The 13,566-nt window shown below is 39.9% G+C and overlaps 1 protein-coding gene across 10 annotated transcripts; it reads right to left on the reverse strand.

Moving 5' to 3' along the window:
* Positions 1-408: 408 nt before the first annotated feature.
* On the reverse strand, positions 409-12,316 carry perm1 (PPARGC1 and ESRR induced regulator, muscle 1). Of its 10 annotated transcripts, XR_005076183.1 has the most exons (7): positions 12,035-12,316; positions 8,640-8,781; positions 8,173-8,273; positions 4,351-7,759; positions 3,996-4,280; positions 1,581-1,697; positions 409-1,232 (listed from the first exon to the last, which is right to left on the reverse strand). XR_005076183.1 is itself a non-coding variant. In XM_037104863.1 (6 exons), exons 4-6 carry the CDS (start codon positions 7,615-7,617, stop codon positions 1,117-1,119), a joined length of 3,855 nt encoding a protein of 1,284 aa, XP_036960758.1. In that variant the 5' UTR covers positions 7,618-7,634; positions 8,173-8,273; positions 8,640-8,781; positions 12,035-12,264; the 3' UTR covers positions 409-1,116. The 10 variants fall into 10 exon arrangements, 8 of the variants coding, with proteins under 8 accessions (XP_036960758.1, XP_036960754.1, XP_036960755.1 ...); XR_005076184.1 differs by lacking the exon at positions 8,173-8,273 and having other exon boundaries at positions 4,351-4,403; positions 12,035-12,309; XM_037104863.1 differs by having other exon boundaries at positions 3,996-7,634; positions 12,035-12,264.
* Between the last annotated feature and the right edge of the window lie 1,250 nt (positions 12,317-13,566).

The raw sequence follows: 13,566 nt of genomic DNA on the forward strand, positions 1-13,566 counted from the left end.
CTGTGACATGCACTATTTTTGCAGATTGCACCAACATCTGAACAGCTAAGTGTTGTATTGTGAGATTACTGTAACAGCTTTGTGTGTGCTCAGAAGCAGGACACTTTATATTTTACAGCTCAAGTTTGCTACCTGCTGGGGAACAATGTGTATCATTTCAAAAGAGGATATCTCCTGTAAGTACTTAGCAATGTTTAATAACCATATAATCAGCATTTGTTATGCTAATAAATACCTACTTGAACTAAAATTGATATCATCATCATCATCATCATAGTGGAAATTGGATATTATAAATAACTAGAACTCACTCAGCTGTGATACTCCAGGTTTTTGCATGAGGTTACATTGCCCCCTAGTGTTTGAAAAGAATATCTTAGACATTTTAGAAAAAAAAAAAGACCAAGCACACATGTCAGGGATGCCTTTACTGAAACATCAACAGTTTACAGAGCAACATACATGACAAAACACTGTACAGTCTACGAATCTGTTATTCATCCACCATGAAAATAAAATGCCCTTCATACTTAATAAAATTGATACTGGCAAGGATACAGTCCCTAAAATGAATCATACATTTCTAACAGTGTTTTGTGAAATTACCATATCTTTTGTTAAATATGATCAGTTATAGTTATTAGAAATATTGAACACATTATTGCACTTTGGATGAAAGCATCTGCCAAACGAATGTTATGTGAACAAACAGACTCAAACTCTTCCAGTGCATCATGTTAATTCTTTTATCACATTTCCATCTTACATCTCAACTCTGTACAGCTTGGCATGAACCTGCTTCTAATCTTCTTTCAGTATATATTTATACCCTATGTACAAATGTCTGAAGGCTTCTTTCTGTGGAATACACTTGTCTTGCCTTTGGTTGTTTTATATTTCATGTGAATGCTTCCAGACATTAAAATGACAGTGAAATGTATTTAGCAAGAGCAGAGACACAGCTATTAAACAAAATCCTCAGTTTCAGTGTAAATACGTAAAACAAACATGTAGCAGCACATCAAGAAATTATTACTGAGGTCCTGCAGTGACTCTTATCAGGCATTCATGGAAAAATGTCTCATTCTAAGCGTGACGTATGGGGAGGCAGAGGTGTCAAGACTCAGACGGGGCGGTGAGATATAATTTCCTCTCACTGGCTGCTGCCTCGATCTTGACGTATTTACGGAGGTATCGGATTGCTGACAGAGCACTCACATTCGCCAGCAGAACTGTGTGAGATTACAAATGAAAAGTGAGTCATCAAGTTACAAGACTTTCCAACCTGAAACCTTCCAACCTTCCAACACTAAATGTATCTTTTCAATAAAAAGTCACTTGTTCTAGATTTTTCCTCATTAATTAGTATAAGATTTTACAGCCTTTATACAGATCCCACAGCCTGAGAATACTGTCACTTTCCTTACAATTCTTAAAATGTTCAAATTAATTGATTTCAATATAAAATTCAAACAAATGAAATATGTATAGCTTTGTAATTAGTCTTAAGCGCTAAAAGGGACATTTGCAGGTTTTCTCTTTTATAAAAGTACAATAATGAAACATATTAATGCACATACCAGCCTTCCAGGCATCTCCAACTTGTGGGTTTGCAGTCTTCAACACCCACGAAGCAAATGCAATACAAACCAGACACATGTCTGATTGTCTGAGAGGCAGGAAAGAGGCGTCCAACCCTTCAAACAAAGTGACAGTGTATTATAGAAAACTCCTTAATTAGTGTTCTTAGACACCTGTCCATCGAGAGGTCAAGGGTATTATAACTGGCAATCACACACCAACAGCTGAGCACAAGCCCCCAATACTACGATGAGACTTCCTGTTCTGTTACACCTTGACCTGCTCAAATCCCAGCACCTGCACAGATTACTGTTACTCAAACATACAAGGCTGATTGATGCTACTGATGTTCTAAAGTATGACTCGACTAGCATTAAACATAATCTTCACAGGCAACTGCTGCAGTTTGGATTCTATATTAGTAGCTTGTAAGTTGTTATCCTAATTACAGCACATTGGAAGAAGGATTTAAATTCACACAAAGACTCCTCAAGTTGAGGTATTTTCATTTCTCACAGCTCAACATAAATTAGAGCGCTCTACAGGCAGCTTAGCGAAGACACTCATTGACTGAAGTCAAGTTATCACGTATAACCGATGCTCTCGGCTTTCACCACTACGTGCCTGCAGTCCCGTCAGTGACAGCTGAGGTAAGAGAGTCCGTCCCAGTCAGGACTGTAACAGCTGACCGAATGGATGACATATCCTACATTACAACTGTACACATGTGAGAAGACATGCTGAGCTTAAGGGAAAAGGGTTACACGCATTTAATCAACAAGGGCTGAACAACATGCAAAAACATCGTCTTGAGATTTGTTTTTAAATACTGCGATTGTGATACGAGTCATGATTTTATGATTTCATGATTTCTTTGCACTGAAAAAAATTAAATTATGTGATTTTTGCTGGGGTCTGTACTAAACAAGCATGGTTCTCTATATCTGGTGAATAGGATGGGATGGGCCATATTATTTTTTGCACCATAATGCTGCATTTATTTTTATACATTTTTTAAATGTACATGTATATACAATTTAAGAGTTGCAGTTACCTTTGTTAGCTTTGCTACAGACCTTAGCCACTTCGGTATCAAAAATACTCTTATACTTTAATGAGTTGCACGTTATTTATCATTTCTAACATATGTCAGCTGAACTAAGAGCTACGTTTCCTTGGCAACAATTAACATAGCCTGTTGAATACTTAAATAAACAAATATGTAATTTGTTTACACACTATGAAAACATTTACACTTTTACAATTCCTTTCAATTTGAATAATAATTAAAATATAACTATATAACTCTTAAGTTAACCAGTATGCAAAGCCATGTACTCCTGGAGGTCTGATTATCACTGTAAAATCATAAGGTCTCCCTCATATTACCCTGTGCATACTGTGGAAGCTTTCATAAGGATAAATTGGTATAAAGAATGGACTAATAAACCACCAGCATTTTGTGTGTCTTTGTCTGTGTGTCTTTTTCCATTCCATGGATTCTACTTCCTTGTAAATACTGCTGCCTACATTGACCACAATGCAACTCAATCTCTGACAGTTTGGTCAAAGATTCAGATGAGTTATGGTAGTTACTGATGTAGCCTAAAGCCTCTAGCTCCTGAAAGGTAGCTTTCTCCACGCACCAGGTCTCGCTGCCCAGCCATGTGTCTTTAGTGACAGCTACTGTATGGGTGTGTATTAGTGTGTGTGTGTCCGCGTGCATATGTGTGAGTGTGTGTATGACTGTGTATGTCTCTGTGTATGTCCATGTCTGAAGGGGTGGGAGGGTTTGGGTTCTTTTAACTATCTTCTCCTATTTTTATTTTGCTGTTTCTATTTTTCTGCTGTTGTTTGTTTATTTCTGTGAGGCACTTTGAGGTACTTTTTGCTGTATGAAAAGCGCCATATAAAATAAAGATTGATTTTAAAAAGCTTTGAACTATACAACTTTTTTTCAAAAGGTGCTGTAGACCTGTAAACAAACTTAAATGTGTGCAATTTCCACTTTAACTGATTTCAACGTGAGAGAGGACGCATCTTCGATGTTTAATTTCAGTGATGGTGCTAATGTTTTGTTTAGGGCTTTTCCCTTTACTTTTCCCTTTATTCCTTGAAATTTCTAAAATCCTGACACAATTTTGTGTTAATGTGTGCAGACCATAGAATCTGTAACTGTGTGTTGTATAAACACACTCACAGCCCTGCTTTATCATGGACAATAAAAGTTTTCTTAATTGACTGGGATCTAAATGAAACCAAAATAATTCGTAAAGAAATGTCTATTTCAACTCTGTTAAAAGGACTTTCATTCATATTTCACCACAGTATAAATATCCAAAATGACTGTAACAGCATTTGTTAAGACCTAATTCTTATCTACAATCATGCTTCATTAGGTGAACGAGACTTACTTGGATTTGAAACAGCTGTCTGCAAATCCTCGTATCTGAAAGGCTGCTGTGCTAGTTGTATGGATATCCTCTCTTCCAGGTGGTAGAGAAGATGATCAGGAAATACCACATCCTGATTTCCCAGAACATTTACAGCATGACCCGTCTTCCGAAGGATTCTGCCACTTTGCCTCACAGGTACAAGAGAGTTTGGGGGAGTCTGCCTCTGACTTGTAGATCCAGTAGAACTAATATTCCTGAAGGAGAATGCGTTTCTCCAAAAGAAATTCTGACTCAGGTCGCCATCTGTGAAGAAATTGTCATATACGTCTGTAGAAATCTTTGATGCACTTGACGAATGGCTGAACCTGCTTACCACCCTCACAGGACCGCAGATATCTTCTTCATCAGACTCCACAGAAGAATCGTCTGAAGACGAAGATGCAAAGAAGTGATCATAAGCTTCAGGGTACTGCAGATTTCTACTAGCTGAGCGGGAGTACGAAAAGACGGGAACCAGCTCGTCTTTGGCCTGATCTGCTGTGATGAGAGGGTAGAAGAGGCTTTCTGTATCAAACTCTGAGAAGAAATGATCATAAGTTTCTGGAACAGAATTTCCCTCAGTGTAGCAGGTGGTTACGTTATCTGTGGCTGATTGTTCGGGGTTTGATTTATTTCCACCAAAGAGGTACTGAAATATATCTGTGAGAGAGATTCTGTAGCTGTTTTTCACAGATGAAGCTAAACAGTCCGCGTCATTGTCTTGCTTGGGCACATGCCCATCAGTGATATATTCTACTTTTTCTAATTCTCCATCATCTGAGGTTTGTAAAGTTTGGCTTTTACATGTGTAGCTGAGAGTTTCTAGGGCCTCTAGATTGTGCATGCTTACATTTTTACAAATCCTTCTGAGGCATGTTTGAGTAGTTCCAGGTAGGACTGGTTGAGAAATGTTACCAAGTGATTTTAACATCATGTTCTCAGTGTATATATCAGCACCCAGACTCATCGAGACAGGTTTACTTTCCCACGCAACACCTCTTGAATAGACTGAACTTGATTCTGTGGAATTAGGATAGCAGGACATGTCCTCTGTGGTGTGTGGAGGCTTGGGCTCATCCAAAAACCCTGAATCTGTCATAGTCAGTGTGTCAGTCTCCTCTCTTTCCTGTAAAGGTGGGAGGGAGCCCGGTGGAGTAGCTCTGCTGATCATTCGTAAACCCAGAATATCGTTTATTGTCAGCTTCTCCATCTCATTCCAAAAAGACGACATTGCGAACACTGATTGTTTTGAATCTGGTGCATTTTCAGGTTCCGCTTGAGAAACTGTGATGGAATCCTCTGCTTTAAGTGCTAAATAGCATTTTGAATCTGTTGCATTGTCCGATTCAGACTGACTTTTGAGTCCAGATATGTCATCTCCTTCCTTGAGTTTTGCCAGTATTAGTGATGTTTTATCTCTTTGAAGTTCACAATCATTTTGACTGATGGATGAATAAGAACCTCCGGACATATCTGTGATATTGTTATTTGAGAGTGACATGAGAGACTCTGTGTCCAGAGTGCAGCAGGATGATATTGGTGTTATATCTGAGGGACTTGTTAGAAAATCTTCAGACACTGATGATTTGGTTTCACTACAACTTTTGCCTATTGGATTAATTTCACCAGATAGAAATGGATTGCCATTCTGATAAGCTTCTAGTTGAGCTCTCTCAGCTGTTTTGTTTTTCTCTGATAAAACATCCAATGCGGTTACTGTGTGAAGTACCAGCGGATGTTCTGTTTGCTCTCCAGTAACATCTATATCTAACTTGGAGGGGCTGTTAGACAGACAGTATTTAACAGGCAATGGATGGCTGGTGGCTGATGTTTCAAATTGCTTGGCTTTTGTATTAGGAGTACTAGCATCTGCAGATGGACGAAAGTGAGCGTTTTCCAGTGTGGAGCTATACTTGTCTTTGTAGTGACAGTCAATTTCCAGCTGTTGTTGGGGCTCAGTGTCTCTTTGATACATAGCATGGGTGTCTCTGCCAGAATTTCCAGCCTCTTCAGCCAGGACTGACTTAGCAGCGGATAGTTTGTCACTTTGGCCAACTTCCACAATGGGGTCATTTGACTTTGTGCTTTGTAAAATACTGTGAGTTAGCGATTTGACCTCTGCTGTACATGACTGTTCGTTTTCACAACAGAAGACAGAGTGATTCATTTTATAATTGGTGTCATTTCGTCCATAGTTTGCTGTTTCTCTGTCTCGGCCTGTTTTAGCAGTTGCACTTTCAGTAATTGAAGGCTGTTTATTCAGACCAGTTGATTTTTCAACCTGCAAGTTGCTGCATAGCCTGAAATGTGTTGCAACATTACCACTGCTGTTAAATGCTGGCATTAAACTGTCATCAGTTCGACTAAGTTGGGTTAACGATCTATTGTTAATTGCATTGCTTGCAGTTGAGCCTTCACGTTTTCCCGGTCGGAAAACCCTCTCTGGTGAATATTCGCAATGGCTGTCAAATTGACAGCTATAGTGAGAAAGATCATTTTCTTTCATCTCCTTAGCAGATACATTCACTGGAAAACTGCTGGTGGCTGAATATGCAATTAAAGAAGACATAACATTTTGTCGTGGTTCATTTAAATGAAATACATTAACATCCTCAGATCCTCCTCTCCAAACATTCTGCTCCTCCTCAGAGTCCCGCACACTCTCAGCCTGCTCAACGCTGAGTCGTCTCTTCTTCCTCCTCTTCCTTTTGACAGAGGCAGATGGAGAAGATTCTTGGCTCCCCGTTTTGTTTGTGCATGTAGCGTCTGACTGTGAAACATTCAGGTCTTCCTTCCATTTAACATTTGTCAACATTTCCAGATTACTCCATGAATCGGGGCTGCACTCCTTACTGAGGTTCAATTGAGTGGACCTTAACATATCCTCCCGTTTAACACAATCCTGAGGTGTGTGCATTTTCACTTTTATTACTCCATCAGTGTGAGGTGTTGTTTCAACCCCATCCGGTGAGTCATGAGACTGACTCTGACGCTGTGTTGCGTCATTGACCGTGGCTTCTGTGCAGGTTTCCTCTATGATTAATAACTTGGTTTCGGGGTGAGCGGATTTGTTAGCCTTGAGCACTGGGTTACTGGCTGCAGGTTCTGGGGACATGTTGGAACCGGGCTCATCTTTTTTTATAGTTTTCATTAGGTTGCTGATAGTGTCGACAGACTCCGTGGTCTCCTTTCCAACTGCTGTTTCACCCCTGGCAGGCAGAGCGTTTACCTTGGGGATGTTTTTTGGCAAAGCAGTGCTACTGGCTTGCTGCCCATCACTACAGCACTTCTCCTCTTGTATTACCTCTCTGTTTTTTCCAGCTCTCACTTGGCTTGGCTCAGTAAGCATCTCAGCCTCTGTAACATTTTTCAGCCTTTCAAAGAATATATTGACAGACTGCAGGTGTATATCCTCCTCACTGCCCGAGAGAACACTCTCCATTCCACCGACGCCGTGTTTGCTGAGGTAATGCTCTACAGGGGAGCCCTCACAGTCTGGAGGCCCGTCGATGAGCCGCTCAGACTCTGAAAAGTCTGCTGTTGGGTTGACTTTCTGAGCCCTCTTAGCAAGAATTGACCCTGTATCGTCAATGTCACTCATCCCCGAGTCATCCACACCTGCTAACGAAGGAGGAAGCAGGTTACACTCCTCGCACTCCATAAAGAAGTATTCCCAGTCACGGTCAGAGATCTCCACACTGTATTCAAAGTCTTCCATTTTGAATCAAAGAGCATACGACAACCTGCAAAATCAATAAAAAAAGAGCTTTTTTTTTTTTTTTTAAAGTAATCACTGGTAATAGAAATTGTGCTGTATTTCTTTCAGATAATTTTAGCATTGTAAACTTAAAGATTTTCGGAATTAAAACTGCAAGCATTAATACTCAACCCTAAGCTGCCACAAGATAAATAAATCACTAGAACAATGAAACAATTTATCTTATTAAACAAACATTTGAATGCTGATTGTAGTTATACACAATTTTGCAGCATTATCAACAAGATGTAAGCAATATAAAACAAATGCAACTATATCTAAAGCAACATAACATAAGAAAAGTTGCCAGTAAGCCAAAACTACCATTCTTTAAATAAAAGTGAAGGTTCAATTAAAGCTGTCTGCATATGTACTTGTACGTCCACGCAGGTTTCCTACCTGTTCTGCTGCAGCTGTGGTTGTGGTCTACAGGTGGAGGTGTAGGGTTAGGGAGTCTGGAGCCTCAGCTGCGCCATGTTGCATGCCCTTTGGTGGGCGTTCTTTAGCACGAGCGTTCACCGCAGCAAGCCCCATGATTTGATAAATATAGAGCGGTGCTTCTGATCACGTATTACACGCAGTGTTCTCAGCTATCAGCGGCATAATGTTCCAGCACTTTAAATAGACTCTGCACTGGCAAACTGCTTAACTGGTTACACATTAGTTAGATTTTACTATTTATCTGGCACATACAGTTGAAATCTGTCATAAAACTGATGAAAGTAATATCTAAGTTTGTTTTAGATCTTTGTTTTAATTCATTCTATTTGAAGATATTCAACGCAATAAATGTAGAAGTGATTCTAACAACAGTGAGACCCTCACTATATGCGGGTCATGCGATGTGTGTGCCGGTCAGCTGATACCTCTCTGGTGTGATGTCACAGGGTGACAATGGACCTGAAATTTTCCCATGATTCAATCTTTCCAGAAGCAGCAGGAGGGCCAGAATGATGAGGTGATGAGATTAGAGCTTCATCATGTGAGACTCAAGTGGTTCACCTAAACCTAAATGACAAAAAAAGGACAAAAATAGCCATGTTGATTTCGTATAAAAAAAACTAAATTGTTTTTTCTTTCTAAAAAGGTATACTTTCATGTACTGCAAATTACTTTACTGCCAGTCAAATTTTACATTCTCTTATTGACCTTTCACTTGGATATCTGAGCGTCACTGAGCAGAATGATGCATGTGCAGCGTTTGTTTCAGCATCAGTCTGGAAGTCAATCATGGCCCAATGTGCAACCTTGACTGTAATGTGAACCTAAAACCAACAGTTCACAGACTCTGAGAATGGGCGTTTCAGTGAAGTACAAGATGGTTTATCTGGTCTGGTTTTTTAAACAAAAAATATTTGCATATTTATAGATTTTTAAAGAAGAGTATTTTTATGTTTTCCTAAAACATGGCTGGTGGGGTTCTTCAATAATTAGTTTATAAGGTGATCTAGCTCAGTGAGACCAGCTTTTGGTTGCACCAAATCCGGAACTGTAAATGTTAAGAAGTTGTCAATTAACTCTAAGAAAGCAGCAACCAAAAGACTACTGTATTCTGAGCTCAAAACTCCTCTTAGTTGCAATAATGCATGCACTGGATGCAATAAGACTTAGCTAAAAACACCTAATAAGAAAAAGGATGTTTGAGCTTAGGTTGCTTACTTTCTGAAAGTTTAATTATGCACTTTATGGTTAGGGTTTTTGCTATACCAACAATCTCTTCCTGCTTTTCTGTGACTGCTTTGCTTGTCCTGGCTGAAATCTAACTTGATCTGTCTTCCTCACATGTACATTTACTTCTTTATGACGATAAGTTTCAAATCTAAAAATCAAAATCCTGGTGAGCACTGGGCCACCCTTTAGCTCCTTGGTAGCTGAAATTACGGCACAGATGTCAGGTTTGAATCAGGTCTTATTTTCTGCTTAAATGTGAAATCTACCATTAGGGGGTACATCTTATCTGAGGAGAGCTTGAGCCTTTGTTTACAGCTATCAGTAAGACTTAGTAAAGACAATGTGATTACGGGACCGTCCTTGCTGTCAGAATGTCACTGACACTAAGAGATACCAAGATAACCTATCAGTCCTGATCTCATTATCAACTGTTAAACTGTACTTAACAGATGCCTAATGTACCTCAATGGTAGATGAGTGTATTGGGTAAGGCTGAGGCTCTCCCATTGGTAAATTAAGGCAAAAAACACTTACATGATATGTTTTACTGCTTGTTGACAGCGCTGTTTGGTGAATTAATTGTATTAAGAGTGGGGGATTTTGTGGGTTCTACAAAATAAAAGTTTTGCAGTAGCAGGTAAGCTGAGGCTGTCACAGAACTTAAGCATTCCCATTTAAAGATACGCATTAACCAGGTTTTCTTCCACAGTGTCACTCTACATTCAGAATTTGCATCTCACACTTTCACAGGCTTTAACTACAGCCTTTATTTGCCTAATTTTCATCACTATAGATATTTATGAGAAAACAGACCCTCTAATTAGCCAGACCAGAGCCTGGGCTGTGTGCCCAAGAGGGCCCTCTCAATTCATCAGCTGTGATAAAGGGAGACAAGCCAGGGCCTGTGTGACTGCTGCACCTGGGGCAGCGGGCCGTTTTGACACGGGTGGGATTCTGTTTCCATCAACAGGATTAGGCTCTTATGAGTCACTTCTTGGAGTTAAGATTGGAATCTGTTTGGGCTGTTTCACACTGGCTAATGCGACCGAATTTCACCCTAATTGTTTTCCATGTCAGCCCCGGCAATTCAGCGTCAATTAAACAAAGCCCAGTAAACAGGCACATTCAGCGGCAGCTCAGTGACATGATGTTTAAACAGAGAGGAGTTTGTGTTTGGTCCCGTTACCAAGCATTCTCGGTTGGTGGCATCTTATGTGTCAAATAGGGGTGCACAGTCGTAATTATGGCAAAGTAAAGGGTAGAAAAGGAGAAAACAGTCGACAAAGGATCTCTATTTTGGATCTTGGGGACTGTTTACAAAAGCATGGTGGCTGTTAGGCAATTGACAAATACCCCACAGGTTGACGTAGACTCTTTACAGAAGGCTTAACTGCCGAGAGTTAGAAGAGAGCACAAAACTATTTGAGACAAAGAGGGAAAAAGTACTTCAGTTTTGCTGCATATATGTGCAAAAGAATGAACTAATGATTCAAAACTAGACTGGGTTTAAATATATCAGTAATTACTCTCAGCTTACTAATTGTCTGAGGAGCAGACTGAACAGGTTGTGACACAGCTTCTGTAAGTGTTCGTCTCTTTTTTCAGAGGAAACGTGCGGCAGTATCAAGGGTGCAGTAAAGTGACGTGGAGGAAAAAATGTGTGTTTATCAGATAAATAAAAATATTATCTACACAACGTAACATAACGTTATAATTTTTCCATTTCTGTTCAATTTAAGCCTATACTTTTGTGCACATTATGTTGTGATTTCCAACAAAATAATGGTCCGGAAATTATAAAGTGGTGATTTATGACCTCATCTTGGTGATCGAAAGGGAAACACTCAGAAAACTTTTTTAAAACAACTATTTTTAGAGGGAGGGATCCCATTTTAATCAAATGTCTTTTTTAACAGGAGAGTTAATGTACATTTAAATTATTTTAAATCAGATTTAATTGACCTTTTTTCATAACTTTTCCACTTTTTCTCCAGGGTACACTCTGCATTCACAGGCCTGAATACTGTTGCTCGAGCAGATCTGCTCTTAAATGAAGTGCGACGCTGGTTCAAAACACCCGTAAACTAGTCCAGTCCCAAAATGAAATCTAAAATGATTATACCTGTCGTTTTGTGGTTTATCCTGAGTACAACAGGGAGCGCCTGCAGGCACTCAGGGGGATTATGCTTCCTGACAATGGTGAGATTTGATCAGGCGAACTAACAAAACCTCATTGTTCTCACCTGAAATGTCACCGACAACACACACAGCAGTATCACTGCTCGAGCCGTTTGGGGGTCATGTCAAAATCCAGAGAGTCGACTGTGCAGATATTAGCCTTTACCTCCAGGCTACTGTCCCTGACCCACACTGAGGCCTGCCTTTCTCATGTAAACAGCCCAGGTTGGCTCTTATGGCTGCCGCCAGCCTCGTTATTAGCTACAGCTCGGAGAGCTGGTTGTCAAGAAGAAGAAATGGACTCTTGTGTCGACGTTTACAGTGCTGTGTTGACTGAGAACAGTACACAAATTGAACTAATGTACTCTTAAGGTCGTTTTTTGCGTGGACATATCAGAATAATATTACTTACTGAGTTTTCTGTCCAGCTGTGTGAAGGGACCTCGAAGACTCCGACACAAGACTGAAGTATTTGTCGTCAGCCACAAGATGGCGCCCGCCACCGTGCGACGCCCAACTGACGGCGTCAAGCTCGACCAGTGTCTAACGAGGACAGTCGACATGTACTGACATTATTCAGGTCTTACACTTCAGTGAGACGCGAAAAAACGATGCAAGAACACCGTCATGTCGAGTAAAATCCCTGACAGTAACATGTCGTTCAATAAACGTGCAGAGGTACTCAGCAAATAGACCTGTTGCACTACATCCAGTCAATGAGGAGCTAATCCTAATGACTTCATATAGCCTGTTGACTGGTTTAGTTTTTCATAAAATACAACAACTTGTCAAAGGTTTTTTTTTTTTTTTTTTTTTTTTTAGATAAATTTTTATTTCACACTCATGATCTCTCCAATTGCAAATGCTTCACTGACATCTCCCTCAGCCTCCTGCCGTTCCTACCCAGCTCTGGTCTTAGTGCCTGCAAAGGAAGTGGAGTGAAAAGCTATTTTCCCTCTTAAATGCCATACAGTAGAGGTTTAATTCAATATAAAATGTGAATAGTACGGTGAAAACATTGAGATATTTTAGAAAATACATTGAAGTACAGCACCTGCATGACTGTACTTGTAACATTTCACCACATTTGTATTGGACACTGGGGATGTGTCCTGTTGAATTACCAGTTTTGTCCCCATGACTTTTTAAAAAGCATATATGGTAAAAGTGTGCTTTAAATAGCATGCACACACAAATGTTAACTGATAAATTTGATTGAATCAATTCTGATGTCATTAATTTTCAAGCCGTAATTATCTTTTCTGACCTCATGGATTGCCCTTATTACATTGCCTAAAATGTCATATGTTTTCATCTCAGTCCTTACGTCCCCACCGCTTTTCAACACTATGTGACAGCCTTTCAGTACTGTGATGGCTTATGGAACTTTCATATAAATTATTTGCCCTTGTGAAGTCCTTGTATCATTTCAAAAGATTACTAGCCCTCCTTATAGGAAAACATGACTTGTGACAAATTTTCTGTACCCGCTGTGAGTTGTCATGACATTATCTGAACAATGAGTCCCTGCCACTGACACAAATGACGCCCTTGCAATTTGCCACTGTTTAAAGTGAAACCTGAGGCTGTTTTTCCTGCAGTGAGTGCAACAAATGCACCCAAATACCCATTTAAATGCACGTATGCTTAAATTGAAAAAGATGCACTAAAATCACAGGTACAAATGACAGCCTAATCTGTGTTTTCCCTCTAATGCCGTCTGATGTTAGAGGCTTCTGTTGTCTCCACAGTATTCAAACGCAGTGACAAATGACCAGACGACCCACAATAATCGTTCTGGATCATTTCATCGTCATTTTACAGCTTTTGTGTCTGTTCCGGGTCACTGTCTGCGTACCAGCCAACACCTTATTGACAACACAGTAACCTGTACGTTTTCATGGTGGAAAGTTCTAGAAAAATCTTCAGGAATGAGGGTGATGT

Source organism: Acanthopagrus latus, chromosome 7 (assembly GCF_904848185.1).
Source record: "Acanthopagrus latus isolate v.2019 chromosome 7, fAcaLat1.1, whole genome shotgun sequence".
In the NCBI taxonomy this organism is placed as follows: Eukaryota; Metazoa; Chordata; class Actinopteri; order Spariformes; family Sparidae; genus Acanthopagrus; species Acanthopagrus latus.

Coding starts and splice junctions, on each gene's coding strand:
- perm1 (XM_037104859.1), bottom strand. CDS start 7,734: ATGGAAGACTTTGAATACAGTGTGGAGATCTCTGACCGTGACTGGGAA. Junction 1,698..3,995: donor GACAGCTGTTTCAAATCCAA/GTAAGTCTCGTT, acceptor CTTTGTTTGAAG/GGTTGGACGCCTCTTTCCTG. Junction 1,233..1,580: donor TGGAGATGCCTGGAAGGCTG/GTATGTGCATTA, acceptor AATCTCACACAG/TTCTGCTGGCGAATGTGAGT.